Below are 26,560 nucleotides of genomic sequence, written 5' to 3'. Positions count from 1 at the left end.
GAATCGCTGGATATGGGTGGATGGCAGGGGGAAGAGAGAATCGCTGGACATGGGTGGATGGCAGGGGGAAGAGAGAATCGCTGGACATGGGTGGATGGCAGGGGGGACAGGGGGGTTGCTGAACACGGGTGGATGGCAGGGGAGGGCAGGGGTCAGGAGGGTCGCTGGACATGGGTGGATGGCAGGGGGAAGAGAGAATCGCTGGACATGGGTGGATGGCAGGGGGACAGGGGGGGTTGCTGGACATGGGTGGAGGGCAGGGGGGTTGCTGGACATGGGTGGAGGGCAGGGGGAAGAGAGAATCGTTGGACATGGGTGGATGGCAGGGGGGACGGGGGGGTCGCTGTACATGGGTGGATGGAGGGCAGGTGAGAGGAGGGCTGCTAGACATGGGTGGATAGAGGAGAGGGAAGGGAGAGAGAAGAAATGCTGGACATGGATGAAGGCAAGGGAAGAGTGAGGAAGGAGATGAGATGAGGGAAAAGGAAGAGAGGAGAAAAACTGCACATGGATGTAGAAAATAGGCAGAAGCTGGATCCACTGGACAGTCAAGTCTGCGGAGGACCCAGCTTTTACTTACAGATGTAGGGCAAGAAATGAAGAAGAAAGGAGGAAAGTAAAGAAATAAATGGAAAGGAAGCCCTGGAAACGGAGTTAAGAGGACAGATAGCAGCAGAATCAGATACTGAGCCAGCATGATCAGAAAAACAAAGTCACCAGACAACAAAGGTAGAAAAAATCCTTTTATTTTCATTTTAGTGTCTGGAATACGTCCAATTTGAGAATTTACATCTGCTGTCTTATTTTGCACTGGGTATACTGGAGCTGTAACAGCTTACAGAAATTATTTATAATGAAAAAAAAAATCATATTATTTTTTTCTCCTATACTAGTATAATATTTTCAATGATGTCTGCTTATATGCGCTATGGCTGGTATAAGGGGTGTGGCAGATGTGGGTGTGGCTATAATAGGGGTGGAGTCATATGTGGTGACTCCGCCTACAATGAGTACCGGCACCTTTTTTCTACAAAAAAAGCACTGTGAGTTCCTAATGCATTACTCATTGAGTCAAACCCCCAAATAAGTTATTCTGAATTATCAGAATTCAAAAAGAAGCTTTAGTTCATTCTCACCATGATTGCATGTGTTATTTTGCCTTCAAATCAGACAGAAAAATAAGAATATTTGAACAGTACAGCTAAGTGAAACACTGCCTAAGATCATGAAAGTTCTGAAAAGACAATGTGAATTCTACTGTGTCGCTAGGCAACATCTACAAATACAGTATTAAAAAAGGGTTCTCAAAACAGGGGCGTAGCCAGACCTCGGCGGGAGGGGGGGCCAGAGCCTGAGGTGGGGGGCACTATTTAGCTGGGTCCCCTCGCCGCCGCTTTGGACCCCCCGCCACTGCAAACCCTCCGCCCGCCCGCCCCCTGCCCCGCCGCCCCATCAGGTACCTTGTTTGCTGGCGGGGGTCCCCAATCCCCGCCAGCCGAAGAGTCTTCTTCAGCGCCGGTCGACTCCGGCGCCTTCGTTGTGTGATCATCTGCTTCTGACGCCTTACGTCCTGCACGGGGCTACATGGACGGTGCAGGACGTAAGGCATCAGAAACAGATGATCACACAACGAAGGCGCCGGAGTCGACCGGCGCTGAAGAAGACTTTTCGGCTGGCGGGGTACCTGATGTGGCGACGGGGCGGGCGGCGGGTCAAATGTAGAGGGGGCCAGGGCGTAATCTGTGGGGGCCCATGCCCCCCATGGCCCCACGTAGCTATGCCCCTGTCTCAAAAGACTTAGGGACTATTTTACTAAGCTGCAGTAAGCACCAACACGTGCTTACTGCAAGTTAACAACACCTACTGTGGGAGGCACTGAAGTGTCCCATGGTAGTTTTGGCATGTATACATGCTTCCCACATGCTAAACAAATTCATTTTTATTTTTTTAGCACTGGGGCGTGTTTGGGGGCAGAGTGGACATGTTCAGTACTAACGGGTTAGCGTGTGTGCATTGCCTCCCGCTAACCCATTAGTGTATGAGCCCTTACAACCTAGAAAATAGGTGTAGTTAAGGGCTCACACGCTACGCCTTATAGCGCTATAGAAATGCTAAATAGTAGTAGTAGTAGTAATGGAAATCTTAGCACGTAGCCATCATTGCTCATATACAAAAATTGTCCATTTTACCCCCACATTAAAAGGTGGCCTCAGCACGCAGGAAACCCACGTGCTAGTAATAGCACCAGCCACCTTTCAGCACAGCTTAGTAAAAGGGTCCTTTAAGTTTTTTATATTTTTAACGGCGCAGGCAATTTATAAAATGAGATATTGCCCACATGTGCAGCATAAATATATCTCCAGTAGGTAAAATGACATCACTCCTTCTCCATAAAACCTGCAGAAGACCCCTCCATTGGATTCACTGTCTACTGGTGAGACTGAATCTGGTTTCATGTGCAATATTCAATAAAGTGAAAAACGACAGTAAAAGGCAAACGTTTTCAAGGACAAAGCTTTCCATGGTCCGGCAGAATGTGTACAGAGATGTCCTCTCTCTCCTTCTCTCTATAGACCTTTACTTTTATGCTGAAAGGTCTTACTTTTCACAGTCAACCTGGGGATGACCAAATCATAAATCCAGAGAGGAAAATAGTGAAAGGCGAAAAGAAGGAAGTTTTTGCAACCTGGTGTGTACATGTAATTTGGCTTCTTTGCTAAAAGAGCGTGGTGCATGTCATGGAGCACGGGGGAAAAGTCTGCAGAGCAGGCTTCTATCATGTAACTGTAACAGTTTTTCAGTTTAAAGATATAATCTTCACCAAAGTCTTCTCTTGTTTCCGGCATGATGCTCTCCAGGATGTCCTTGTCTTGTTTATTCCATTGTCTCTCCGATCCAAAAATACCTAAAATATGAACCCACAGGTTGTGAGACACATGGTGTTAGAGCTACAGATCATCAGTGTCCTTTTTAACTTCTTAGCTGTATTAACAGCTCAAAGGAACTTTCATGGACTCTTTGAAGATTATGGTAGCTTTGATTCAATTAATATAATTATCCAAAATGTACATAGACTTAGCTAAAAATAGGTCCCTTTTAGGATCACAATTCTAGGTGCTGTTTGAATTTAAACTGAACATACTTCGAACATGTTAAATGGTTGGTAATGTATATCTAGAAGGTTACCCAGTTTTTTTGTGGCCTCAAGTGTAGACCACCTATGCATCCACCTTCTCCTACCTTAGCACTCAATTGTGGAATGGGCTGCCTCAATTGGTCAAACTTACTCCTGATCGCCCGACCCTTCAAGAAGCGCCTTAAGACCTTCCTCTTTGGTAGAGCATACGCTCCAAACCCGCCTGGCGCCTCTTCCTTCTGAATCAAGTGTAAGACCACCTATGCATCCACCTTCTCCTACCTTAGCACTCAATTGTGGAATGGGCTGCCTCAATTGGTCAAACTTACTCCTGATCGCCCGACCCTTCAAGAAGCGCCTTAAGACCTTCCTCTTTGGTAGAGCATACGCTCCAAACCCGCCTGGCGCCTCTTCCTTCTGAATCAAGTGTAAGACCACCTATGCATCCACCTTCTCCTACCTTAGCACTCAATTGTGGAATGGGCTGCCTCAATTGGTCAAACTTACTCCTGATCGCCCAACCCTTCAAGAAGCGCCTTAAGACCTTCCTCTTTGGTAGAGCATACGCTCCAAACCCGCCTGGCGCCTCTTCCTTCTGAATTACAACTATCGTAGCGACATACCGATCACCGCTACTCTTTCCCCTTTCCCCACCTTGCTCTTTCCCTTTCTCTGTTACGATATTGATTGTTTGTTTGCTGAATTGTTGTATGTTTTTACAGACTGTTGTACGCCACTTTGAGCCTGCCCATGGGTGGGAATATTGTGGGATATAAATGCTATAAATAAATAAATAAAGTTACGCATTAAAAAGGCATTTTTAGAACCTCTGCTTTCATAATAGCAAGCTGACATCAGATCTCATGTATATCAATAAGTTAGCAGCTCTTTGCTACTCGCACAATTCTGTGCCTTTTGTAGAAATGATGGCAGAAAATTATTTCTTAGGCCTGAGACCATTTTTTGATTTCTTTGATTTTCAGACGGTACCGCAAGCTTACTTATTTTCTTGTTTTGATTATGCAATGCTGTTTTGGGGCTTAATGGGATCGACTCTTAAGGCACTGCAATTTGCACGGGTCTTATTACGGACCTCTAGCTACCTGCATATTACCCCAGTGCTTGCGGAGTTACCTTGACTGCCTACTCGGTATAGAAAATATGATAAACTTTTTATTAAGGATCTTCAGGTCAGCCCGCACTGTTTGATTGCTGTTGAGGTGGCATTATTCGGTTAAGTCATCATGTGCCTGTTATCTATTATAAAAAGTAGGCCGATACACATATATAAAAAAACAAAGAAATAATTTATTCAAACCAAGATAAAAACAGTACCCGACGTGGCCACGTTTCGCCCTCAGGCTGCGTCAGGGGTAAAACTACAAATAAAAACATAAAAATAGTAATAGCATCATCTCAAGTTATGTACATATATATCTATCTATATATCTATATATATATATCTTCTTAAATATATAAAAAGTCATAACAGCAAATGATAAAATAAAGTACAATAAATGCATTACACATTCAAAAGTAAAATGGAGGAGGAGATAAGATAAGCCACTTTCCAAACATATAAAAGTATGATCAAAACATATATAGTCATTAGAACATATATAAAACGCTGAATGGATTTGCTCAAATCCAATAATGTATCAATACATACCTAAAAATCACATTTGAATGTGTAATGCATTTATTGTACTTTATTTTATCATTTGCTGTTATGACTTTTTATATATTTGAGAAGATATACATAACTTGAGATGATGTTATTACTATTTTTATGTTTTTATTTGTAGTTTTACCCCTGATGCAGCCTGAGGGCAAAACGTGGCCAAGTCGGGTACTGTTTTTATCTTGGTTTGAATACATTATTTCTTTGTTTTTTATATATTATATTTATTTTATTTATTTATTTGCATTTGTATCCCACATTCCCCCACCTATGTGTATCGGTCTACTTTTTATAATAGATTTTTATGTAGCAAGTAGACTGTTGCTTTTTTTGTTTTCTTTTTATCATGTGCCTGTTTACATAATACCTCTTAACCCTTTGGGTTCCATCCATTAAAGAGGTTACTAAAGTCATATCATGCAGTAGGGTTTTTTCAATGAAAGGCATTATGGTACAGCCTGCCTCCTGATCTTTGGGAAATCTCTGATTTTATGATTTTTCATAAACAGCTTAAAATGTTTCTTTTTTTACTTTGCTGGTACAGTATTTGTAGTTGTATTTTATTATGTTTGTGTTGTTTTGTCATGTGTTTTAATGTTTTTTTGATTATTGTTTGTTACAGACAACCAAGAACATGATGCAAATTAATTAATTTATGATTTAGAAAACAATTAAATTAGAACTGTAATTCCGTCCAATACATACTTGTTCTGAAACCACCTGGATAAACTGCAGCAACTTTAATACCCCACTTGGAAAGTTCTTGTCTCATTACTCCAGAAAACATAGAAAGAGCTGCTTTTGAAGCAGCATATGCTGAGAACCCCGGCATTGGAATATATCCTGTAGGAGAAATATAAAGCATGACCAAGCTTAATGCCCATTTTTTTCTGGTCCAATAAACCTTCATTCCAGCTATTTCAGGGAAAGACTTCAACCTAATCACAAATTATGTTGGTCTTATTGAGATTAAATACTAGAAGGCTAGAATTTCATTTAAGCCAATTAAGGCTCAAACACCACAACATCTTAAAAGTGGCAGAGCACAATGTGGTCATTTGTCACTTTTAAAGACAGGAAGAGAAATAAACTGCCTTGGATTTGGAGATATAATGATTTGACTAAAAACGGCCATTAAAGGGGAATTCTATGTAGGTTGCCAAAGGTTTAGCGGCTAAAAATTAGGCGCTAAGCTGGTATTCTATAATGGGAAATTTGTGCATTAAAATTGTTATAGAATACATTGGAACTTATAGAATACTAGTAAAAAAGGCCTGTTTCTCACACAAATGAAACGGGTGCTAGCAAGGTTATCCTCCAAGTTCCAGGTCCCCCCCCGTCTCCGAGTTACAGGTCCCCTCCCCCTCCCCCCGAGTTCCTGGCCCCCCTCTCCTCTGAGTTCCAGCCTGGTCCCCTCCCTCCCCCCTCTCATCCGAGTTCCAGACCCCCCTCCCTCTCCACTGAGTTCCAGGCCTCCCTCCCTCCCCCTCTCCTTCCCTCCAAATTCCTGGCCCCCCTCTCCTCCGAGTTCCAGCCTGGCACACCTCCCCCCTCATCCGAGTTCCAGGCCCACCTCCCTCCGAGTTTCAGGCCCCCCTCCCTCCCTCTCCTCCGAGTTCCAGGCCCCCCCTCTCCTCCTAGTCCCAGGCCCCCCTCCCTCCCTCTCTCTCCTCTGAGTGCCAGACCCCTCTCCCTCCCTCCCTCCCTCCCTCTCCTCCAAGTGCTAGCCTGACCTGTGCTGCCCACCCTCTTCTCCCAGTCCTTTGCCTGCTCCTCGCCTTCCTGCGTGCCGCAGGGGCATAGCCAAACCTCACGGTGGGAGGGGGCCAGAGCCTGAGGTTGGGGGCACATTTTGAGTGCCGCCCCCACCACCACCACCACACCTCACCTCCTCGACCCCTACCAAAGCGAACACAGATGCACCGGAGACCGCGCTGAAGAAGACTCCGGCTAGTGGGGGTTGGGGACCCCCACCAGCCAAACCAGGGGCCTGGATGACATTTGCAGGGGCCCAGGCCCCCGTGGCCCCCCATAGCTACGCCCCTGGCGTGCCGCCCAGAATTTAAAAGTTCTTACCTCGGGGTCTGGCAGCAGCAGTGAAAAGCGAGCAGGTTCGGCGCTTCAGCCTGCCTTCACTTCTCTCTCAGCTCTGCCTCCCCTTCTCTCTCAGCTCTGCCTCTGGTCCCGCCCTTGCGGAAACAAGAAATGAGTGCGGGACCAGAGGCAGAGCTGAGAGAGAAGGGAAGGCAGGCTGAAGCGCCGTGCCTGCTCGCCTTTCACTGCTGCCGCCGGACCCCGAGGTAAGAACTTTTACATTCTGGGCGGCACGCAGGAAGGCGAGGATCAGGCAAAGGACTGGGAGAAGAGGGCGGGCAGCGCAGGTCGGGCTAGCACTCGGAGGAGAGGGAGGGGGCCTGGAACTCGGAGGAGAGGGGGGAAAGGAGGGGGCGATTCTCCTGCGATTCTCTCCTCCCCTCAATTTGTACCTGAACGTTCTCTGGCTGGCTGGCTGGCTGGCACTGGCTTCCCTTCCCTCTCACTGTTCCACCCTCTGGCGTCAATACATTTTGACGTGAAGGCGGGGCAATGAGTGGTTATGGATGTTACAAACCCAGGCACCCAGACGTAGAACGTTGGAGGTGCAAATTATTATATAGGAAGTTGGCAATGACACGTATAAATTTAAGCAAGCCCACTTTACGCCCTTCTGTATAGCAGCTGTAATTGAGCACGCCTAAATCTTGCCACTTAGGTGCGTAACTGATAGTATTCTATAAGCTTTGCATCTAAGTGTTGGACTCGCCCATGCCCCTCCCATATGTATGCCCTCTTTGCAATTATATGCCATAGCACTTAGGTGCTACTTTATAGAACAGCGTCTAAGAGCGGTTACACATGTTACTGCCACTCTCCTTCCATTTTGTGTATAACTTCTGTTTCAGCATGGAAGTTATGTACCGAATTGGCGCCTAATTTATGGCACACTATATAGAATTAGGAGTAAGGGGGCAACTCTATAGCTGGGTGCCTGATAGGAACTTATTCTATATAGGAACATAGGAAGCCACCTTTCTTTTTTCTTTTTTTTTTATTCATTTATTTATTTATTTGCAATACATTCACAAGAATTATCTTGCAATAGAAACATGAGGGTAACACCTAAATAATACAAAGCAAATACATTTACTAGAAATTAATCCTCTCTTCTTAGACCACTAAAAGAAGGAGGGGAATTCTTAAAGTTGAGAAGAACACTGGCACATTATTTTAAACTAGTAAAAAAGGCCCGTTTCTGGCTGAAATGAAACGGGCGCTAGCAAGGTTTTGCGCGGAGTGTGTATGTTTGAGAGAGTGTCTGTGAGAGTGACTGTGTGAGAGTGAGAATGTGCAAATGTGTGTGTGTGACAGAGAGTGGGTGTGAGTGTGTCTGTGAGAGAGCGTGTGTGTATGTGAGAATGAGTGTGTGCGAGTGCGTATGTGAGACAGTGAGTGTCCTTCCCTGTCCCCCCTGTCAGGTGTCAGGACTGGGGGGACTGTGGACAGTCATGAAGGCAGCCCCTACCAAAATAATGAAAGCAAGACCATTTGTATAATAATCACTGCATTCCAGAGAACAAAATGGAGCAAGTTCCCACATGCTATCTTTTGCTTTCTGTATTCAGTAGCTGATTGCTAGACTTACCTAAGTGGCTGCAGCTGCAATACACTGAAAAGAAAGCAAGGAAACCTATGAGACCTAGATACGGCCGTCCCCTTGGCCTCTGACACTCCTCCCTTCTTCTATTTGACTTGCCTCTGATAGGTCCGTCATTCGGTGTGACGCTCCTCCCTTTTCCTGTTTCAGTTCCCTTTGATAGGTCAGAGCGGTGCAGCTGTGACACTCCTCCCTTCTCTGATAGGTCAGGGCGGGGCAGAGATGTAGTGTGCTTAAAAATGGTTACAGAGCTTCGAACATACGAACTGTTGAAGCCTCAGAGTGTGCTTTAGAACGTTGAGGGTGCTTTTTATGTGCAGATGGGGCGTGGCCTACGGCCCACATGGGCGTGGCTGAGACTGAGGGTGAGTAGTCCGAATAGCCTAGCCTACCAGGAGGACAGGAGTTCAGGACAGATGGAGTGAGCTTCAGAACGTCTGAGGGGGGATTTTATTTATATAGATAAGCAAACAGGCCTGAACGCAATCCACGGTTAAACTACATTTCTCAAAACTTTCCCTAGGAGTCACTTGACAATTTTCTTTAATTCAACAAAACTTTTCAGCTGGTCCAGATCATAAAAGGTGTATTTGTTACCCTTATATTTTACCAAATATTTGCATGGGTACGATAATAGGAAATTTAGTCTCTTCTCTCAATGCAAGAAACTTTCTCCGTTTTTCTTGAGCAGCTTTCGTTACGTCCGGGTATATCCACACTCGCGCTCCAAGGAATTCTTTTAGAGCATTTTTAAAGCATAATTTCATAATTGAATTAACGTCCTGCTCAAAAACAAAGGATACTAGCAGAGTGGAACGAGATTGAATATCACTCATAGACTGCTCCAGAAAAGCTGTCAAGTCTTGTAATCCAGGAGGTTGTATAGGTTGGAAGCTACCTTTCTTTATAGAATACTAGCACACCCGCTAATACATGTGCCTATAAGTTAGGCATGAGCACTTAAAGCCAGCCATAGAGGTGGTGTGTGTGCACCTAAGTGCTGGGGATGCACATATAACTTACAATATTCTGTAAGTTACATGCGTACATAAAAATGCTGCCCATGCTCCACTTAGACTCTCTGCCTATGTGTATACCTACCTATAAAATACATGTGTACTTTATAGAATTGCCCTGAAAGGGGGGTAATTTTATAAACAGGTCACCTAGGAGGAGAGGGCAAGAAGGCACCTGTTTTTAGCCTATTTTATAAAGACTCATCAAGGGGCATAATCGAACGGGGCCAGCCATCTATAAGGGCGGCCATCTCTAATGACGGCCCCGTAAAGCGGCGTCCCTGACCTTATTATCGAAACAAAATGGGCGCCCATCTTTCGTTTCGATAATACGGTCGGGGCCGGCCAAATCTCAACATTTGGGCTGCCCTTAGAGATTGCCAGCGTTAGAGATGGCCGCCATTGGTTTTTGCCGATAATGGAAACTAACGGCGGCCATCTCAAACCTGGCCAAATCCAAGCCATTTGGTCGTGGGAGGAGCCAGCATTTGTAGTGCACTGATCCCCCTCACATGCCAGGACACCAACCGGGCACCCTAGGGGACACTGCAATGGACTTCACAAATTGATCCCAGGTGCATAGCTCCCTTACCTTGGGTGCTGAGCCCCCCCAACCCCCCCCCAAAAAAAACCCACTACCCACAACTGTACAACACTACCATAGCCCTTAAAGGGTAACGGGGGGCACCTAGATGTGGGTACAGTGGGTTTCGGGTGGGTTTTGGAGGGCTCCCATTTACCACCACAAGTGTAACAGGTAGGGGGGGATGGGCCTGGGTCTGCCTGCCTGAAATGCACTGCAGTACCCACTAAAAACTGCTCCAGGGACCTGCATAGTGCTGTCATGGAGCTGGGTATGACATTTGAGGCTGGCATAGAGGCTGGAAAAAATGTTTTTTTATTTTTTATTTTTTGGGTGGGAGGGGGTTGGTGACCACTGAGGGAGTAAGGGGAGGTGATCCCCGATTCCCTCCGGTGGTCATCTGGTCAGTTCGGGCACCTTTTCAAGGCTTGGTCGTGAACAAAAAGGGACCAAGTAAAGCCGGTCAAATGCTCGTCAGGGCCGGCCTTCTTTTTTCCATTATCGGCCGAGGCCGGCCATCTCTTAACCACGCCCCCATCCCACCCTGCTTCTTGATAAACTCTAATCTGTTCTCTCCTCCTCCCAAGAGATCCTATCTACACCTACATGTAATCTTCGTTTCCTGCCTCCTCTAGCTACCTTGTTCTCTCCTTCCCTCCTGCCTCTGTGCAGCCTGATGAGATGTAAACCAATTTTAACCTGCCTCTACGCAGCTTCTTATGATATAAGCCACCTTGAACCTACTTTTCGGATGCACCATGTGGTATATAAACTATAGATTAGATTAGTATGCCTGGTCTCTTTTTTTTTTTTTGTAATCCACATAGAATTTATTAGGGTAGATGTGGAATATAAGTACCATATTGAAATGTAATCTAATTGGGACTCTAGAAGAAGAGAAGAATTTTTGTTCCTTATCTATTCTTTAACAGCAGGGGTGTAGCCAGATAACAGATTTTGGGTGGGCCTAGTCAAGAAGTGGGTGGGCACCAAGTGTTCTCCTCCCCCCCCCCCCCCCCATGCGACGAAGCCAGTATCAGCAGCTTAGGAAGCTTAGACTGCTGAAGTGGAGAGCAGTGTTTTCAGCACCATCAGGGGGAGGGTCTTCAGCTGGAAAAGCTTGGGATCCTCACTGTGCTGTTGTTGGGTGGGCCTGAGCCCTAAGTGGATGGGCCCCGGCCCACCCAGGCCCACCTGTGGCTACGCCACTGTTTAACAGTAAAGCTATGTCTATGTATGTGCTTTTCAAGTTGTAATTATCTACTGTTCTCTGCATTGTCAATTTTATTGTTCTGAAAACAACTGAAAATATTCAACTTACCTATGACAACAGAGTAATGCTGAAATGTGTGGATGAAAAACGAGGTTGAAAATTACTGGCCAAGAATGAAAGACTCCCTTTGCTTTTATAATATGCTCTTTAAACTGCAATAATGAATTTGGATGCTGCATGCTGCTTACTGTCTGTCTAATTGATTTACACCCATATGGTAGGAGACATTTACTAACACATGCAGCTTAAGATTTAGAATAATTTTTTAAAAGTTGTAATTATCAACTTCAATTTTTAGTAAGTAAATTACTGCAGTTACAAAATGAAGCCTTGCCCTCCTGTAACACATTAAATATTGTTATGACTTTCCTTTCAGGGCATGCTAAATTTAGATCTAGCTAAACTGCCAGATATATGCATAATGTAAATAGATGTTACCAATAAATTTGCACAAGATACAGCAAAAGGGAATGAGATTTGATATACAGCCTCTCTGGTTTACATATAATATACAAGCACTTATTTTGTACCTGGGGCAATGGAGGGTTAAGTGACTTGCCCAGAGTCACAAGGAGCTGCCTGTGCCTGAAGTGGGAATTGAACTCAGTTCCCTCAGGACCAAAGTCCACCACCCTAACCACTAGGCCACTCCTCCACTGTTGCTACTATTTGAGATTCTACATGGAATGTTGCCATTCCACTAGCAACATTCCATGTAGAAGTCGGCCCTTGCAGATCACCAATATGGCCGCGCAGGCTTCTGCTTCTGTGAGTCTGACGTCCTGCACATACGTGCAGGACGTCAGACTCACAGAAACAGAAGCCTGCGCAGCCTTCTACATGGAATGTTGCTAGTGGAATAGCAACATTCCATGTAGAATCTCCAATAGTATCTATTTTATTTTTGTTACATTTGTACCCTGCACTTTCCCACTCATGGCAGGCTCAATGCGGCTTACATGGGGCATTGGAGGGTTAAGTGACTTGCCCCGAGTCACAAGGAGCTGCCTGTGCCTGAAGTGGGAGCCAAACTCAGTTCCTCAGTTCCCCAGGACCAAAGTCTACCACCCTAACCACTAGGCCACTCCTCCTTAGTCCTGCCCTGGTTCCAACAAATAATAGTATGCTTCCCTGTTCCTATTCTGGCCACAACCTAGGCAGCCGCTTATACTACCTCAAAGTGGAGATTACACGTATTAGCAGCAAAATGGGAGATTTAAGCACAGCAGTCACTGGACTAACCAGAGCCCAGCGTAAGGATTGCTTTTGCTGCCCTCTTCGCTTTTGGGCTTGCGAGGACACAGACTCATGTAACACCCCCCTGTGTGCATTCCTGGGATTTTGGAATTACCACCACATTGTTCTGTAAATATCTCTGTTTCATAAACTTACCAGTGGAGTAGATCATTTATCAGCTGTTGTGCAGAGAAGTGGATAAGAACCCCTCCAGCCTACCAGAGATTACTACTACAACTACTTATTTCTAAAGCGCTACTGCATGTACGCAGCGCTGTACACTTGAACATGAAAAGACAGTCCCTGCTCGACAGAGCTTACAATCTAATCAGGACAGACAAACAGCACACATAAGGGATAATGACAAAGAGTAGCAAGATTCCGGAATCCCAAAGAATAGCAAGATTCCGGAATCCCAAAGAGCAGCAACATTCTGTGCAGAATCCCAAAGAGTAGCAACATTCCAGAATCCCAAACACTACTACTACTACTTAGCATTTCTATAGCACTATTAGACGTACACGGCGCTGCGCTGTACACTTGAACATGAAAAGACAGTCCCTGCTTGACAGAGCTTACAATCTAATCAGGACAGACAAACAGCACACATAAGGGATAAGGACAAAGAGTAGCAAGATTCCGGAATCCCAAAGAGTAGCAAGATTCCGGAATCCCAAATACTACTACTACTTATCATTTCTATAGCGCTACTAGACGTACGCAGCGCTGTACACTTGAACATGAAAAGACAGTCCCTGTTCAACAGAGCTTACAATCTAATTAGGACAGACAAACAGGACAAACAAGAGATAAGGGAATATTAAGGTGAGGATGATAAAATAAGGGTTCTGAACAAGTGAATAAGGGTTAGGAGTTAAAAGCAGCATCAAAAAGGTGGGCTTTTAGCTTAGATTTGAAGACGGCCAGAGATGGAGCTCGACGTACCGGCTCAGGAAGTCTATTCCAGGCATATGGTGCAGCAAGATAAAAGGAACGGAGTCTGGAGTTAGCGGTGGAGAAGAAGGGTGCAGATAAGAGAGATTTACCCAGTGAACGGAGGTCCCAGAGAGGAATGTAGGGAGAGATGAGAGTGGAGAGGTACTGAGGAGCTGCAGAGTGAATGCACTTATAGGTCAATAAGAGGAGTTTGAACTGTATGCGGAAACAGATAGGAAGCCAGTGAAGTGACTTGAAGAGAGGGCTAGTATGAGCATAACGACCCTGGCGGAATATTAGTCGTGCAGCAGAATTTTGAACAGATTGAAGAGGAGAGAGATGGCTAAGTGGGAGACCTGTGAGAAGCAAGTTGCAATGGTCTAAGCGAGAGGTGATAAGAGTGTGGATGAGGGTTCTGGCAGTGTGCTCAGAAAGGTCCCAGCCTGTACCCTGAATTACAAACAGAATTATGGACCTGGCCCCTCTCATGGTCAAAGGGTCCTCGAGATAAAGCCCAAATAGACTTCAACCCTGGGCTAGGGTTACACTCAAACTGATGCAAAGGAAAAGCTAGGTGCCCAGAGCGGTTGCCTTGCATGCCCACTCATTTCGCAACCCTGAATTTAACCTTCTCAAAATATTACAGTACGTATACATTTATTCATGGGTTTATATAATAAAACTAATAATACAACGAGGGAACAAACTGGTAATTGCAAATCTACTAATTCTAAAGACCAGTTTGGACTTGGGCTGTTTCTCCCACGGTACAGTAATAAACTTTCAATTATCAAAATAGCGGACCTGAAAGCTTCCATCATGCATAGTTGCTTCCAAAAAGAAAGCGCCTCAACTATATTTGCAGCAGATTACAATCATTGGTCCATAAATTATTACTAAAAAGGGCAAAAAAAAAACAAACCAATGAAAAAAAACTCCCGTTACGGAGAAAAATCATTTGGGTTCTCAAAAAACAAAAAACTTTTACATGATAACAATCAATGACTGTGAGAAAAAGTGCCGAAAACTCTCTACAAGAATTCTGTAATCCAATTCTAACTATCAGAATTAAGCAAGCTTGGGTTTTAACTCCCACCCCCAAGTGCTGCACCACTACACTTATCTGAAGAAAGGCTGATTCAGTATTCTTGCTGCTGTTTAATCCTTAATCACTTTAAATTAAATTAGAATAAATTGCACTGTCATAACACACCAGACACATAAACAGAATAGCAAAGATACTTAACTGTAGCAGGTATTCTCCGAGGACAGCAGGCTGATTATTCTCACAACTGGGTCAGCGATCCGCGCCGGCCCGGGATCCTGCATTTCACATAGCAAAAAGTTTGCTAGAGCCTTCTGAGCGCGCCACAAGTCACACCGCACATGCGCCAAGTGTCTTCCTGCCCACCGCGCGGCAGCACTCCTCAGTTCAAAAAACAGTAAACGAGAGAGAAAGAAAGAGGAGACAACTCCAAGGGGAGGTGGGGGGGGGGGGGGAGGTTTGGGAGAATAATCAGCCTGCTGTCCTTTGGAGAATACCTGCTAAAGGTATCTTCGCTTTCTCCAAGGACAAGCAGGCTAGATTATACTCACAACTGGGGTATCCCTAGCATCCAGGCTCACCCAAAACAACAAAGGTTAGTCAATTGGGCCTCGCAATGGCAAGGACATAACATAGATTAACCTGAAACTATATACAACTAGCTGAGAGTACAGCCTGGAAAGGAACAAAACGGGCCTAGGGGGGTGGAATTGAATTCTAAACCCCAAACAGATTCTGCAGCACCGACTGCCCAAACCAACTGTGGCACTGGGTATCCTGCTCAAGGCAGTAGTGTGATGTGAATGTGTGAATGGAAGACCAAGTTGCAGGTTTGCAAATCTCTTCAAAGGAGGCTGGCTTTAAGTTAGCCATCGACATACCCATGGCTCTGACATTATGAGTCGTGACATGGCCCTCCAGAGTCAGCCCAGCTTGGGCATAAACGAAGGATATGCAATCTGCTAGCCAATTGGAGATTGTGCGTTTTCCGATGGCGACTCCCATCCTGTTGGGATCAAAAGCAACAAACAACTGGGCAGACTGTCTGAATGGCTTCGTCCACTCCACGTAAAAGGCCAATGCTTTCTTGCAGTCCAAGGTGTGCAAGCTGCTTTTGCCAGGGTGGGCATGAGGATGGGGAAAAAATGTTGGCAAGACAATCGACTGGTTCAGATTGAACTCCGACACCACCTTCGGCAGGAACTTAGGGTGCGTGCGGAGGACTACTCTGTTGTGATGAAACTTAGTATAAGGTGCATTCTTACTGTAGTGTCTTTCCAATAATGAACAAATTCTCTCACGCAATTCTCTACACTTCCGGAGAACACTAAAAACGTATCTTTTTAAAAAGGCATACCCTACCAACCCAACAAATGCCTGATCTCTGCAACACAATAACACTAGAATTCAAAATGCACAAAACACAACTCTCCCACTGTTCAACGACCTTATTATGTGCCTGTCCCATGTGAACTTTATCTCATCTCAACATCACTCTTGTAAACACCGGAGACTGCAAACGCACCTCCGGTATGATGTAAGCCGCATTGAGCCTGCAAATAGCTGGGAAAATGTGGGATACAAATGCAACAGAATGCAATAGAATTGGCGCTAGGCGCATGATATTGGGGCACCTAATTCTCGATGCTAATTTATAGAATTGCCAGCATAGTGCTTATTTGCAAGACGGACATAGGCAAGGAGCATGGGCAGGACTAAGTTAAGTGGTATCTGCCGCATTTAGGAATTTGCACACCAGCTCTACCACTGAAAAAGTGTGGGCGCCTAAATGTTAGGCATGCCAATACCAGGATAAGCTAGTATTCTATAACGGAACACAGGCGCCTAGGTTCATCTGTAGCAGAGACTCCTACCGTGCACTCTCAAGGCACCTAAATGGAGGGGCCCAGTTATAGAATTGGCCCCTTAGGGGGTAATTCTATTAGAAGCCACCATGATTTGATGGTGTATACTTTGCTGGTGGGTGTGCGCATAGGCAAAACACACAGGTACATGTGTAAATTATAGAATTCTGTCTTTATAAACGTACGTATTAACATCTACTGTAGGTGTGGCCATTTACACCAACTTTAGGGATGATGTAAGTGATCACACCTTAATTTACGTGCATTTTTGTGCACTAGTATTCTGTAAAGAAAAATAGGTGTCTACTTTTCTTTAAAGAATAGGCCAGTGGTTCCCAAAGCTCAGGGGTGTGCTGGTACAAGTTTAACAACGGGCTCTCTCTCCGGGGGGGGGGGGGGGGGGGGAATACATGCCTCTCTCTCCCCTCCCTTGTGCAGGCACACTAGGCATACCTTTGCCGAGCCCCACCAGCCAATAAATGGACTGCCACCATTCTCTGCTGCTTGCTTCTGGCTCTGAGCAGCATGATGGAACCTTCTTGCGCTTGCATGAAAAGTCCCAGCCTGATGCTCAGAGTCAGAAACAAGGAGCAGGGAGCAGCAGCAGCAGTCTATTTACTTGGCTGGTGGGACCAGCATTACTGCCAGCCAAGTAAAAATGAATTCAGGAGGAGGCCCAAGCCCACATTTTGGGAGTCAGTTGTTAAAGTAGCCATGGGGAGGCCTACTTTAACAACCGGCTCCCAAAATTCTTAAAAACTTAACAAACGGCTCTCGCGAGCCTGTGAGAGCCTGCTCCAGCACACCACTGCCAAAGCTGGTCCTGGAGGCACCCCAGCCAATCATGTTTTCAGTATAGCTACAATGAATATTCATGAGATAGATTTGCATGCAGTGGAGGCAGTGTATGAAAACCTCTCTCATGAATATTCATTGTGGGTATCCTGAAAACCTGACTGGCTGGGATGCCACTAGGACCAGGTTTGGGATCTACTGGAATAGGCGTCATAACCAGCGCTTACTGTGGGTGCCCTGCTACAGAATTACCCTTAGAGGGTAATTTTACAACAAGACACCTAGAATAAGAGACTAAATAGGCACCTTCTTAGAAGTGGCCTAGTGGTTAGAGCACCGCTCTTGCAATCCAGAGGTGGCAGGTTCAAATCCCACTGCTGCTCCTTGTGATCTTGGGCAAGTCACTTAACCCTCCATTGCCTCAGGTACAAACTTAGATTGTGAACCCTCCTGGGACAGAGAAATATCCAGAGTACCTGAATGTAACTCACCTTGAGCTACTACTAAAATAGGTGTGAGCAAAATCTAAATAAATAAATAAAGATTCTAGAATTCTAAAAGAATAACAAGATTCCATGCAGAATTTCAAAGTGTAGCAACATTCCATGTAGAATCCCAAAGAGTAACAAGATTCTTTGGGGTGAAGGAGTGGCCTAGTGGTTAGAGCACCAGTCTTGCAATCCAGAGGTGGCCAATTCAAATCCCACTGCTGCTCCTTGTGATCTTGGGCAAGTCACTTAACCCTCCATTGCCTCAGGTACAAACTTAGATTGTGAGCCCTCCTGGGACAGAGAAATATCCAGAGTACCTCTGAATGCAACTCACCTTGAGCTACTACTGAAAAAGGTGTGAGCAAAATCTAAATAAATAAATTTATTAAGGCACAGAAGCCACATCTGTGTCTTTATAATATCCTTGCATAAGTGGCACAAATTGTTCCTGGCACAAACATGTATGTAATTTGCTCAACAGCAGGTGTAAATATTTGTGTATAAAGTTTGCAGGTACGTGCATTGATTACAGTATTTTGTAATCAATATGCATACTTGTGAACTACGCCCACACTTTGTCCAGACCATGTCCCTGGCTACACCTATCAAAGTACATATTTGACAAGGTATATACTTTTAACCTGTTGGGCCTTTTACTGGTTAGGCAATTTTCTGACAGCCAATTTCTGTACATAAAATGCTTTTCACCAGCACAAAAGGATTTTAAAATAAGCCCCACCCCTCCTTATTTACGTCAGGGGCGTATCTGCGCGGGGCCACAGGGGCCTGGGCCCCCGCAGATTTTGCCCTGGCCCCCCTCCCGCCGCCAGCCCTTCCCCGCTGCCGTTTCTTACTTTTGCGCCGAGGTCCGCTTCCTCCTGCGCCTTTAAAAATATTTCTTCAGCTGGCGTCAGACTCCGAACTGAATTCAGCCGCTCAACTCCAGCACGTCGGCCACGGCGGACGAGAAAGACGTCACCTCGGGTTGGCTGGCGGGGGTTGGGGTCCCCCGCCAGCTGAAGAAATATTTTTAAAGGCCCAGGAGGAAGTGGACCTCGGCTCAAAAGTAAGAAACAGCAGCGGGGGAGGGCTGGCGGCGGGAGGGGGGTGGAGAAAGTCGTTGGTGGCGGTGGGGGGTCCAGTAATGGCGGTGGGGGGGGGCGGTGGTGGTGGCGGCGACGGGGGGGGGGGCTAAAATGTGCCCCCTCCCTCTGGCTCTGGCCCCCCCTACCGCCGGAGGCCAGATACGCCTCTGATTTACGTGCATGCACATTCATTCTGTCAGCAGCCATTAGAAAATGATTATGTTTTCATCTCTATCCCCAAAGGTCATTGTTCAGTGTTCAATCGACAAGAAGGGCTGCTTCATCTACCCCAGCCAGGGGCATATCTGCGTGGGGCCACAGGGGCCTGGGCCCCCGCAGATTTCGCCCTGGACCCCCCTACTGCCGCCGTGGGTACCTTTGCTGGCGGGGGACCCCAACCCCCACCAGCCGAGGTCCGCTTCCTCCTGCCGCTGCGAGAATTTTTAAGTTCTTCATCGGGATTCGTCCTTCGTCACTCTGTGCTGCTGTTCAAAGAAGCTGCTAGCTGAATGCAGTTTCGGACTGAGTCTGACGTCGCTGCTGCACGTTGTTCATGAGTCTGACGTCCTGCACGTACAACGTGCAGCAGTGACGTCAGACTCAGTCCGAAACTGCATTCAGCTAGCAGCTTCTTTGAAAAGCAGCACAGAGTGACGGAGGACGAATCCCGATGAAGAACTTAAAAAACCTCGCAGCGGCAGGAGGAAGCGGACCTCGGCTGGTGGGGGTTGGGGTCCCCCACCAGCAAAGGTACCCACAGCAGCAGGAGGAGGGGTCGGAAATGGCGGCGGCGGGGGGGGCTATAATGTGCCCCCTCACTCTGGCTTCGGCCCCCGCTACCGCCGACTTTCAGATACGCCCCTGACCCCAGCAACTGCCGTATACAGGTCTATAAAGCAGAATAATGCCTAGTTTCTATCTTTGGCACAGAAATTTGGATTTGATTAAGTCAGTGCTGACAATCTAAATTTCTATGCGATGCATACATTAAAAATTAATTTTCCCTATAGGAAACTGGATAAAAAATGGAGTCAGCTAGTGGCCAAAGGCACTATCCACAATAATAGGACAGCTTTAAAATGTTTGATGTCAACCACTGGCAAAAAAATTATAAAAATTCTTGATGGCATCATTCTGTGCGTAAGTCAGAGGTAACTAAGGGGCTCATTCTCAAAGCACTTAGACTTAAAAAGTTCCATAGCTTACAAAAAAGGCGTATTTTCAAAGCACTTAGAGTTACAAAATTATGTGGAGGGGGATAATCGAACGGGGATGACCATCTCTAAAGGCACCCATCTCTAAGGACGGCGCCGCGAAGGGGGGGGGGCATCCAGTATTATCGAAACAAGATGGGCATCCATCTTTTCTTTCGATAATACAGTCGGGAACGCCCAAATCTCAACATTTAGGTCGACCTAAATGTTGAGATCGTCGACCTTAGAGATGGGCGACCTCGGTTTTCGGCAATAATGGAAACCGAGGGCGCTCATCTCAAAAACGACCAAATCCAAGCTATTTGGTTATGGGAGGAGCCAGCATTCATAGTGCACTGGTCCCCCTCACATGCCAGAACACCAACTGGGCACCCTAGGGGGCACTGCAGTGGACTTCACAAATTGCTCCCAGGTGCATAGCTCCCTTACCTTATGTGCTGAGCCCCCCAAAACCCACTCCCCCACAACTGTACACCACTACCATAGCCCTTAGGGATGAAGGGGGGCACCTAGATGTGGGTACAGTGGGTTTTGGAGGGCTCCCATTTATCACCACAAGTGTAACAGGTGGGGGGGATGGCCTGGGTCCGCTTGCCTGAAGTGCACTGCACCCACTAACAACTGCTCTAGGGAGCTGGGTATGACATTTGAGGCTGGCATAGAGGCTGGAAAAAAATGTTTTTTAATTTTTTTTGGGGGGGGGGTGGGAGGGGGTTGGTGACCACTGGGGGAGTAAGGGGAGGTCATCTCCGATTCCCTCCGGTGGTCATCTGGTCAGTTCGGGCACCTTTTCGAGGCTTGGTCATGAACAAAAAGGGACCAAGTAAAGTCAGCCAAATGCTCGTCAGGGACGCCCTTCTTTTTTCCATTACCAGCCGAGGATGCCTATCTCTTAAGCACGCCCCCATCCTGCCTTCGATACGCTGCAAACATGCCCTCGGGAACTTTGGATGTCTCTGCGACGGAAAGCAGTTGAGGACGCCCAAAATCGGCTTTTGATTATGCTGATTTGGACGACCCTGAGAGAAGGACGCCCATCTCCCGATTTGTGTCGAAAGATGGGCGCCCTTCTCTTTCGAAAATGCCCCTGATAGGGGCCCTTTTACTAAAGTGCATAAGCGCCTACACACGTACAACTTGCGTCAAATTGGAACTACCACCCAGCTACCGCGTGCCCCAGGCAGCAAATCCATTTTTGACGCACGTCCAAAACACACATTAGAAAATATTTTCTATTTTCTACCACGTGGCACTTACCCGGTAGTAATTTTATTTATTTTATTTATTTACAGCATTTATATCCCACAATTTCCCACCCATGGGTAGGCCCAATGTGGCTTACAACAATCTACATAAACGCACAACAAGTCAGGGATCAAACAATTAATGTCCTAGAAGTACAGTATAATGGAGAAAGGGCAAAAGCGAGGTAGAGAAAAAGAGAAAGAGTAGTGGTGATTAATATGACACCGGGATAAAGACAGTTCAGAAGTTAGAGATGCCAGGCAGGAGTGGTGCGTAAGCTTTGCCAAATGGAAAGGTCTTGAGGTGTTGTTTGAAGGTAGGGTGATCAGGAGTAAGTTTCACCAGTTTCGGTAGATCATTCCAGAGATGAGCGCTAGTGTAGGAGAAAGTTGATGCGTAGGTGCTTTTGTATTTAAGTCCATTATATACTGGGTAATAGAGGTTTAAGTACGATCGTGCGGATCTGTGAGAGTTCCTTGTTGGCAAGTTGATTAGGGTGTCCATGTATGCTGGGGCTTCGCCGTAGATGATTTTATGCACCAGAGCGCAAATTTTAAAAGTGATACGGTCCTTGACAGGAAGCCAGTGCAGTTTCTCTCACAGAGGTCTTGTACTTTCAAATCTAGATGCACCATAAATTAGCCTGGCAGCCGTATTCTGAGCTGTCTGTAGTTTTTTCAGGAGCATGTCTCTGCACCCTGAGTAGATGCCATTGCAATAATCAAGACGGCTAATGACCAGTGATTGTACTAAAGTGCAAAAGACGTCTCTAGGAAAATATGGTTTTATACGTTTAAGTTTCCAAAGAGTGAGGAACATGCTTCTGATGGTAGAAGTCATATGTTGCTCTAGCGTTAAGCTTCGATCAACTATCACTCCTAGGATTTTCAGGGATTCAGAGATTGGGAGGGCAAGCTCAGGAGTAATTAATGCTTGAGGTGCATATTTGTTATAGGGGGAGGAGAGAATGAGGCAATGGGTTTTCTCAGTATTGAGCTTGAACTGAAAGGAGTTGGCCCGATCGAGCATGGTGTGTAATCCAAGTCTTATTTCCTCATGGATCTCGCTAAGGTCTGTTTTAAAAGGAATAGAGATAGTGATGTCATCAGCATAGATAAACGGGTTAAGACCAAGTTTGGATAGGGCAATGGCAGAGGGACCAGCATGATGTTGAAGAGAGTCAGCAAAAGTGGGGAGCCCTGTGGCACACCGCTGGCTGCCTTCCAGATAGGAGATAAGCTTGAGCTGGAGTTCACTTGGTAGGTTCTTGATGTTAAAAAAACCTTTCAACCATGCTAATACATTTCCACTGGCGCCAAAGTAATCGAGCAGCTGTAGTAAGATGCGGTGGTTCACCAAGTCAAAAGCACTGGACATGTCAAATTGCAATAGTAAAATGCTCTTCCCGACTGCTATTTCCCATTTAAAGTTGGTCAGGAGCATGACGAGCACGGACTCAGTGCTATGAAGCGGATGGAATCCCGACTGCGAATCATGCAAAATATTGAACTTGTCCAAGTACTCATTGAGTTGCTTATTCACCATGCTCTCCAATAATTTCACGAAGAGCAGAATAGAAGCATTTGGCCGATAGTTGGTAAGATCGTGGCATTTTTTCTTGGCGTCTTTTGGAATCGGGGGAGTAAGATATTTCCATAGTTTTCCGGGAACTTTCCTCTGCCAAGCATGAAGTTAAGTTGTAGTGTTAAATCTGCGAGGAAGCAATTAGGAGCACATTGAAGCTATGGAGTGTGGAGGAGTGGCCTAGTGGTTAGGGTGGTGGACTTTGGTCCTGGGGAACTGAGTTCAATTCCCCCTTCAGACACAGGCAGCTCCTTGTGACTCTGGGCAAGTCACTTAACCCTCCATTGCCCCATGTAAGCCACATTGAGCCTGCCATGAGTGGGAAAGTGCGGGGTACAAATGTAACAAAAAAAATTAAGTCAGGCAAATATCTAGTTTGCAGAACTTCCTGGAGAATCTGTGGAGCTCCTGCTTGACTGAATCCTCGGAAAGGGTTTTGAAGTCTGAGAAAGAGTGGTCAGCTTGGTGTCCTACTGTACCCAGATCCAGGCCATTGATGAAATCACTTACGCTAGAATTTTTCTGAGGTAGGGAACTCTGTAACGTTTCAATTTTTTCCTTGAAATATTTGGCGAGGCTAGCAGCAGATGGGACATCTGTACTGGATGATGTGAGCGCAGTGGTATCCATTAATTTGTGAACAAAATGGAAGAGTTTTTTCGTGTCTTTGAATTCCGGCCCAATTTTGGTTTTGTAGTAGAGTTTTCTAGCTCGCCTAAGTGCATATTTGTATGTTCTCTGCGACTGCTTCCATGCAGTGAGATGATGAGTGTCCTGACGCTTTCTCCATGCCCGTTCAAGTCTTCTGCTAATGGTTTTTAGTTTCTTAAGGTCATCGTTAAACCAAGGGGCATCGACGGCCTGCTTTCTGGTCCTTGCTCTGATGGGTGCTATGGCAACCAATACTCTTCTACATCGGTCATCCCAGTGCAAGAGGAAGTTCTTGGAATCCACCAGCTCTGGCCAAGCTGTCTCATAGATGGTCTGCCAGAATACCTTGGAATCAATAAAACCTCTTGTGCTGTAAGATGGCCTGGTGTTTGGTATGATGTGAACCTTTTACCTGCCATAATAAGGTACATTTGAGCAAAATGGTCCGACCAAGGGATAGCTGACCAATGAACTTTGGTTAATTGCAAGGGATGTGTATCAGCTGTCTTGAGAGAGAGGAGGTCAAGAGTGTGTCCTTTTGAGTGGGTTGCTTGATGATTCCAGCAGACAAAGTCCAAGGAGTGGAGAAAGTCCAAGCAATCTCGCGTGTGATTAGATAGGCAGTTTTCAAGATGCAGATTTATGTCTCCTAGAATGAGTATATTGGGATTGGACAAACACATGTTAGAAATGAAATCCACAAAAATGGGCTGTGCATCATTCCAGTTGCTAGGCAGTCTGTATAATAGGATGCAGGTTAGGAAGCCTGATGGGGGTCTTTTGCTAAGGCGCGCTCACGTTTTTGGCGCGCGCTAAACATTAGAGATGCCAATGCATTCCTATGGGCGTCTCTAATGTTCAGTGCGCCCACAATTTTAGAGCGCGCTAAAAACATGAGCGCGCCTTAGTAAAAGACGCCCTATGTGCGCTGACGATTATCACCCGGTTAATGTGCAAGACCTTACCACTAAGTCAATGGGTGGCGGTAAGGTCTCAGGCCAAAAATGGACGCACACTGGTTTTAATTTTGCCGCACGTCCATTTTCGGCCACAAAAACAAAAAAGGCCTTTTTTCCAGGCGTGCTGAAAAATTGACCTGTGCATGTCCAAAACATGCGCTTACACCAGCACAGGCCATTTTTTTGGCACGCCTTTGTAAAAGGGCCCCAAAGGAAGCTATGGAACTTTGTAAGTCTAAGTGCTTTGAAAATATGTGTTCTGCCATTACCACAATTTGAATGAATTTGGATGAATAGTTTAAAAATTATTAGGTAGGAGAAGGAGGACAGAAACACCTACAGACAAGGTGATCTCATTAGAACAGTTTCATCATAGGGACGGCCCCCTCATTCTATAACTTGGCATCTACTACTAGGTGTATCTAAGGACTCAAGAATAAATTACATTCTCAACAAATTATTATAAATTAATTCACATCATTTATTGTGACAATGTGTCATAACACCCATAAATTTATAAATGACTAATTAAAACTAATTATTCAGTTCTCACTCATTCCACATTCATACTGTTAAAGACTAAAATCAAAATAAAACTTGACAACAAATGCCAAAATTAAACGCAGTATCATTCTAAGGTGACATATAAGCAATATATGTATTTTCATAAAGCACGATTTGTGAGGTCTTTCCACATATGCTCAAACAAGTCGTCTCTGTGTCACAATTAGCAACATTCGCTATCCTGCTTACAGTATAATCGAAAGAGAAAAACGCCCATATTGCGACCCAAATCGGGAGATGAGCATCTTTTTCCCATGGGCGCCCAAATCGGTATAATCGAAAGCCGATTTTGGGCGTTTCCAACTGCAATCCGTCGTGTCAGAGGCGTGGTGAAGGCGGGACTGGGGCGTGGTTATCAGCCGAGGAGAGATGGGCGTCTTTAGCTGATAATCGAAAAAAAGGCGTTTTTACCGCGATTTTGGGTCACCTTTTTGGACCCTTTTTTTTTACGAACAAGTCCCAAAAAAGTGCCCCGACTGCCCAGATAACCACTGGAGGGAATCGGGGATGACCTCCCCGGACTCCCCCAGTGGTCACTAACCCCCTCCCACCAAAAAAAAAAAAAAACCCACTTTAAAAACTTTTTTCCCAGCCTGTATGCCAGCCTCAAATGCCGTACCCACCTCCATGACAGCAGAATGTGTTTTATCCTCTGACAGCCTTTCCCTGGTTCTGATGTGGCTCTCGGATGAGTGTGACACCTTTTCTGTTATGCCCACTGCAGAGTCACATCAGCAATGCATTGTGGTGGGTGTAGGGTATTGGGCTCCGTAATTCCACTAGCTTGTGGCAAATGCTCACGATGTTGGTAGTTGATAGGCTGTACTCCCATGGTGCTTTTCCCCCTGCTAACTGGGTAAGAGGGTGTCCAGTTTTGTTTCCGGTAGTCCATGAGGTAGTGGCCATTTTTGTAAGCCAGTTTTAGTTCCCTTTCCTGTGTTAGCCACGTTAGACAACTTAGTTCTTACATTGAATGTGGCTGAAAGAGGTCATTGTACAGCATTCTGCCAGCTCTGACCTACTGCTAATCTCAGTACCAGGGAGACTCTTTGCCAGTGGGGCACAACCTGTGATCTGCAGTTAACTGTGAGTAAGCGTGCTTATTCCAATAAAAGACGTTTTCAGAGAGATTAGTCTTCAGGTGTCAACTGGTGTGCCAATGTTATACAGCAGCAACAAGTCCTAGAGGCCTGCGTATATGCAGGTCCCTGGAGCACTTTTAGTGGGTACCGCAGTGCACTTCAGCCAGGTGGACCCAAGCCCATCCCCCCCTACCTGTAACACTTGTGCTGGTAAATGGGAGGTCTCCAAAACCCACTGTACCCACATGTAGGTGCCCCCTTCACCCCTAAGAGCTATGGTAGTGTTGTACATTTGTGGGTAGTGGGTTTTGGGGGAGGGAGTTGGGGGCTCTGCACCCATGGTAAGGGAGCTATGCATGTGGGAGCTTTTTCTGAAGTCCACCGCACTGACCTCTAGGGTGCCCAGTTGGTGTCCTGGCATATCA

General features: G+C 45.9%; 1 protein-coding gene across 2 annotated transcripts in view; it reads right to left on the bottom strand.

The window, feature by feature from the left end:
- Positions 1-1,771: 1,771 nt before the first annotated feature.
- HSD17B2 (hydroxysteroid 17-beta dehydrogenase 2) overlaps positions 1,772-26,560 on the bottom strand; it is an 86,139-nt gene continuing 61,350 nt past the window's right edge. Inside the window, exons 4-5 of one of the 2 annotated variants that reach the window (XM_030202659.1) lie at positions 5,523-5,660; positions 1,772-2,905 (exon numbers count right to left, since the gene is read on the bottom strand). In XM_030202659.1, the coding sequence (XP_030058519.1) occupies positions 2,568-2,905; positions 5,523-5,660 (476 nt within the window). In that variant the 3' untranslated portion in view covers positions 1,772-2,567. The remainder of the gene's footprint in view (positions 2,906-5,522; positions 5,661-26,560) is intronic. The other variant, XM_030202660.1, reaches the window with a different exon arrangement.

This window comes from Microcaecilia unicolor, chromosome 5, assembly GCF_901765095.1.
Source record: "Microcaecilia unicolor chromosome 5, aMicUni1.1, whole genome shotgun sequence".
NCBI lineage: Eukaryota > Metazoa > Chordata > Amphibia > Gymnophiona > Siphonopidae > Microcaecilia > Microcaecilia unicolor.
Note: the sequence above shows the minus strand (reverse complement) of the source record. Positions and strands in the feature narration are given on the sequence as shown.